This window comes from Mya arenaria, chromosome 17, assembly GCF_026914265.1.
Source record: "Mya arenaria isolate MELC-2E11 chromosome 17, ASM2691426v1".
In the NCBI taxonomy this organism is placed as follows: Eukaryota; Metazoa; Mollusca; class Bivalvia; order Myida; family Myidae; genus Mya; species Mya arenaria.
In genome coordinates this window covers 23,111,971-23,118,090 of record NC_069138.1, presented here as the reverse complement: position 1 = coordinate 23,118,090, position 6,120 = coordinate 23,111,971, and the positions used below count along the sequence as shown (strand labels likewise).

Here is a 6,120-nt window from a genome sequence, read left to right as displayed (position 1 = left end):
AGGAATAAACAATAACATGGGTTTAAACCTACGTAAGGTTTTGAAATCATGTGTTTTATCAGTTAGTGGTTTTACTAAAGCGGATAGCAACACTATTTGCATCTGAATAAACAAGTCGTCTGAATTAGTTTTATGTTGAATATCATTGTTGTTGTTTTTGTTTTCTTTTGAAGTATGAATGTGACATAGAGAATAATATGTTTGTGCCGTCATCGATCCAGATAAACTTTCCCCACCCACAGCACCAACCTGTTGTTATACTTATACTGTCATAGCAAAATTATAATCTCAAGAAAACATCCTTAATATTCTAGTTCTTTGTTTCCATACGGATTGCAATATGCTCTGAATGATAATAAATAATATTAAAAATTATATCTTTCAGATCATCAAAATCGGACTCTTAATTATTTGATGTTTTTGGTGTATTCTAGAATGCGCTCTTGGAAAAGACTATTTCATACGAAAGTACGGGACTCGTCTTATATTTTAACGATACCCATTTAGTTTGCACATAAATTTACAAACTTATAAGATACAAAACAGGTTGTTGTTTTTTTCTAAATTTTGAATTTGCTCGCAGTAGAGCAAAATATTCACCAAAATTCTAACATAGGTTATGAAAAAATGTGCGGTCAAAACAGTTTAGAGTTTTAACTATGGTTAAGTATGTACGAGAAATTGGGACCACATCGCAAGCCATTGCAAGATCATGCTCAGAAGACAAGTGTTATGATTTCATCCCTCTGCTATTATGCATGCACAGTAATAAAAGTAACGCCGCTGATTAGAACGTTAAAATGAAATGAGAGTAACCTTTTACACCAAGAACCAAGAAAATGCTGCTTTTTTAAAACTCCTTTATTTAGTCTAAAGAAAAAAAAAACAGCGAAAACCTGCACAAGATGTCTATCATTATTTATTCGTCTATATCGGACAAGTACGTATGTATTCGATTGTTATTCTTTTGAAGATTCAATTGTCTTTACTGATGATGCTTGTACAACAGAAAACCACTGAACGTGTCTGCTCGATATTCTTCATTCGACCAAATGTGTATGTCGTTATTGTAGATTGTTTCAAGCCATATTGACTCACCAGCGTTTACGTTAAGAATAGCGCTGTTTGAGGACATGCTATGCTGGTATGGTATAGATGTAGAATTCGCCGCTTCTACAATTGCATTGATAACATTGACGCCATCCTTTAACATTCGCAATGTTGTCATTCTTCGGTTTGCGTGCACAGTAAATGTAAAAAAGTAAACGCCTGAAACGGGGACGGTAAAGATGCCGGTATGTTTATTGTACCCGCCTCCGTCATTTGTGAACACTTGATTGTACTTCATTGTGACTCCACTTCCTACGTTATCTTGCATGATATCTATGTATGCAGAAAACGCCACGTGTTGGAAAGCTCTGTTTTGTCTGTTTCCTCTGTTAGAGGCATAGTCTTTGACGTTTCCATCATTAATGCCATTCAATTTTCTGCTTAGTACTTTCTGCTGTATAAAATTATCATTCCGGGATACTTCGAGATTTTCTTTGTTGACCATAGAAATACCTCCTACACTATTTTGGTTAACAGTATTTGTTCCTGCCCTGGAGCGATCACTTTTCGAGATGCTTTCGCGTTTCTTCCGCAGCTCGTGTAATTCTTCTAAATGGCTGAGTTTCATTTCAAGTTTATCATTCTTGGCCATAAGGATTTCCATTATAGTTTTATGCGTTCCTATCTTTTGGTTTTGCGCAGCAACAATTTCTTTCAATGCCGTTATTTCCAATTCCATTTGAATAACACTTTGTTCAAGTGATGCAGTCTCGCCAAATGTTTCATGGAGACAAATCACAAACGTCACACAATATGCCAGGAACAAAATGTTCCACCTAGCCCATAGCAGCGCCATATTTTGGGAAGAGCAAACTTGATAAGAAGTGCAATACAGTTTGGTTTAGCAAACTTACCGAGCCTTTCTCAAAACTAGGTTATCGCTGTTTCAACACTTATAACACTTATAATAAGATGAACGAATTTGTTCTATGTATTAATTTAAAACGTGTGCCACATTTTCCATCTTTCATGATTTATACATTTTGACTACCTTGATAAAAATGATTACATAAATGAAATCCATGAGACGATTTTTTGCATCAGTAAAAAATCCATATGTTCGATATTTTCTTTAACGAACATGATTAAAAGGCGGCACCCTCTTTATATAAATGCACAAAAACGAATAGGTATCGCCCCCCCCCCCCCCCATTAGTATTATATTGTTTTTTAAATTGTAACCTGTAAATACTATTTATCAACTTTCGAGGCTTGGATAGCACTTTAATAAAAAAAAAACTTATATTTTAAGAAAATTGCCATTTAGTCATGATGGAACTGACGATTGAAGTTGGCTAACCTTGCGGCTACTTTTGTGTCATTCAGACGAAACTTGAAGGGTATACGGCCCCTTAACATTCTGTTTAATTAGAGATGAATCTTAACAATTTTACGTACTATGGCAAAGAAAAGAAACATCTGAAAGAATACATATAATAAATAGTACACTTTAATAAGTACGAGTAAATACAGTGAAAATATTGATTGCAGTAACTCATCCTTGCGGCTCGATCTACTCATTATATAACGTCAACGGCCCACTGTTATATTAACTCGTTTGCTATGACTTTTATTTATTTATTTTTTAAAATGTTTCGCTTTACTTTATTCGCTGAATATTAAGATATGGGGTCACGTGACAAGATGGACGCGTCACATATTTGCTCTGGATTTCTAGCATAGTTATTCGTTCTCTCACAACTATTCAGTGAAGTAAAGTGAACTGTTTTGGGAATATGTGTCTGTTGGTGTAAAACACAAAATCTGGCAGATTAAAAGTATCTAAGCGTTGTAAGATAACAGTACCAAACATCCAAGTAGTGTTCAAAATATGATGTCTAGAAGATAAAGCGAGTGGCACAAATCAGTGTGTCAAGAAACACTTGTTATTAGAAATGGCTGACATCTTTGATATACATGTAGTTATAACATTTACCATCTGCATAACCATTTTATGCTTTACTATACAGCTTCTTCACTAGATGTGCTCTCTTAAATTGATCACACTATTGCCATAGATGAACATTCTCTATATTCCATAGCTAGACTTGATATTGACTACCATAGCAACGATAATCACGGGTATAAAATGATCTTTATGTTGTATATGTGTTTGAGACGCTTTGATACAAAAGTTAAACAAACTTCTGTTCTATTCTGTTATGTAAGCAAATGGTAGATAAAACAAATTTAAATTAAAAAAACACACACTCTGATTGACCTGATTCTATGATAAAAGCAAAAATATGTACCAGCACACAAAAGATATGCATTGAGATGAATATAAAACGATGGAGTATTATATAAAAGTAGATCAATTGATTTTTCAATTAAATCGGCTATACATGTTTTGTAACACATACACCTCTTTTAATGCGACACCCGCAGACTAAGTACCTTAGCAAGGGTACCCTAAGTGCCTACCCCGGAGCAAAAATCGGAGATAAACTTCGGAAGTCTCATTTTTTTAAAGCTGCCCTTTTTCATTAGTTGTGCTTATTAGAACAATATATGCATCATGTACGAGGGTTGATCCAGAATTACTTGGACTTTTTTAATAATTCAAATATCGTTGCACATAGAACATAGAAAATTCACATACATTACGTATAACATATCTGGTATAATTCCTGAATTTTTCAGAACAATACATATTTTTTTGCTGAATTACAATGCATTAATGACATATGGTTAAACCCGACCGACGCAGCCCAATGACGTTAGTGACGTTGCGCTCATAAAGCGTCACATTTTTTCACCACCAACGCTGACACACTTTTCATGGCGCGTAATCCACTGCGTATAAACAACATTCGAATACCAATCTCTACAAAACGTGGATATCACATTATGCACATTAACTTGCAGTTACTATGTTCGTTCGAATAAAATGTTTGCATTTTGATTTATTGCTTCGATGAACATGTTTATGTTCAGTGTTTGTACTTTTGTTTGCATATGCTATAGGTATGTAAGTACCTGAACGCGTTAAATGAATGCCCGCATCTAAAGCCGGTGTAAGAAAGTACTTTCCGTTGATCACTAGAATCACGATCTCCAGGTCATAATTCTTTTAAAAAAGTTATCCTTTTTTGCAAGCTATTGACTCCCGTATAGAATAATGACTCCCAACGATTTTGTCTATAAAGCAGTGACCCCCACCGAACAGAACCGACTAGTTTAAATTATATTTCAAATTTAGTATTTTACCTCAATGACAAGCCTTAGTATTACAGCTGATACTGCTGCAGTGTTTGCTGTTGATACTACAATATATATTATTGCTACATTTATTAGTGATGCATGATGATGATGATGATGATGATGATGATGATGATGATGATGATGATTGCGTGATGGTGATGTTTTTTTTATAGAGATCGGGGGTTCCTTTGTTTTGACCCCCGTAGATGATACCGACATACCGGTCATTTTTCATTAGAAAAAGTGACCCTTGGGTCACAACATAACGACTCCCGGGTCATAATATTACTTTACACCGTCTCCGTGGCCTAGTGGTTAAAGAAACCGCCTACGGAGCGGGAGGTCATGGGTTCGATCCCGGACCGTGTCATACCGAAAGATGTTAAAAGTTAATACTGGCGCTCGGCATTTAAAGGGTAGAGCATGGAAAAGTGGTGTACTCAGTACTGGTTCAACCCAGGAAAGTTGTATCCCGTGCATCGGTGCTTTACACCGAGCACATTAACGAACCATAGGGTCTCTTCGCAAAGAGCTAGGGTATCGCACCCGGATCTCTTGTATCTCACTGTTTCTTCATGTCGTCCAATGTCTGGATTTGACTGCGAAATGCTGTCACTTCTATCTCATGTCACTTGTGGCGTCACGGCGGGGTCAAGCCATAATGCAGCCAATGGGCGCGGGCAGACTTTAATAAACTCAAATAAACAAAAAACAAACAGTATTACGACTCCACTTAGTAAGTCGATACCAGGGATTAGATTTTCTATGGGGGTCGAAATTCTTCGTACTAGATTATTTTTCGTGTAGAGGAGTCATAATAATAATATGACCCTGAAGTCGATATGTTGTGACCTGTGGTCACCTTTTCTTAAGAATAATGACCGGGGTCATGATTCTTTTGGGGTCAAAATACTTTCTTATACCGACAACGTCTGACTATAGGGCAAATCATACCAATTCGGAAGTGCCTATTCATTGATACATAATTGACACATGACGGTAATACCACCTCAGTTAAATGGCTACCTTCCATATTTATAGGTTTTGAAGCTGAATGGTTTGTGATTTCAAAAACAGGCTGAACATGCTGAATCTACTGGATCTACTATTTTGGTATATATTTTCACCGCATTGTTTGAATTCCTACACCGGATTTGGTCACTTCATCGAATACAAAGTGCTTACGTTCAACTAATTTTATTTTTTTTATAAGAAACGGTTTTTTTTCCCTCGGACTCCCAGTTTTTTCTAACATTTTTAAATGTTTAGTACACATTTTAAACTTTCTCCCCATATACGGTATTGGAGGTCGTGAAGAACTATAAATAAGTGTTATTTCGCGTGGAAATTGGTCAATTGCCTGTGGAAGTGTAACATGCAACGTCAACAAACACCAACAGATCCCTTCAGAGAAAAGCATGCTCGACCCTGAAAGAGTCCGCTGGTCTTTCTATACAGTTAATTCTCAATCCATACAGAACCCAGGCTTTGCTAATTTGCATATTACCAACCAAGTTAACATACGTACTATGAACGTACTTCCGTCTTTAACGAAATGTTATACTATGAACGCACATCCGCCGCCTACAGCAGACCGTTACATTATTGTGAACACACATCCGCCGCCTACAGCGGACCGTTACATTACTTCCCCCTCCGTGAATACTCATCCCGAGAGTGGACTGGGAAACTTATGGGTAAGGCAACTCCGATTCGGCAGTTGTCAACATCACACCGCTGCCACCATTTGTAACATGCGTCAAAAAAAAAGTTAATTCTCAATCCATACAGAACCCAGGCTTTGCT

General features: G+C 36.6%; 1 protein-coding gene across 1 annotated transcript; it reads right to left on the bottom strand.

Moving 5' to 3' along the window:
* Positions 1-893: 893 nt before the first annotated feature.
* On the bottom strand, positions 894-1,733 carry LOC128222884 (complement C1q tumor necrosis factor-related protein 3-like). Its single transcript, XM_052932055.1, has one exon. The coding sequence runs from the start codon at positions 1,712-1,714 to the stop codon at positions 986-988; it is 729 nt and encodes a 242-aa protein (XP_052788015.1). The 5' UTR covers positions 1,715-1,733; the 3' UTR covers positions 894-985.
* Positions 1,734-6,120: the final 4,387 nt, after the last annotated feature.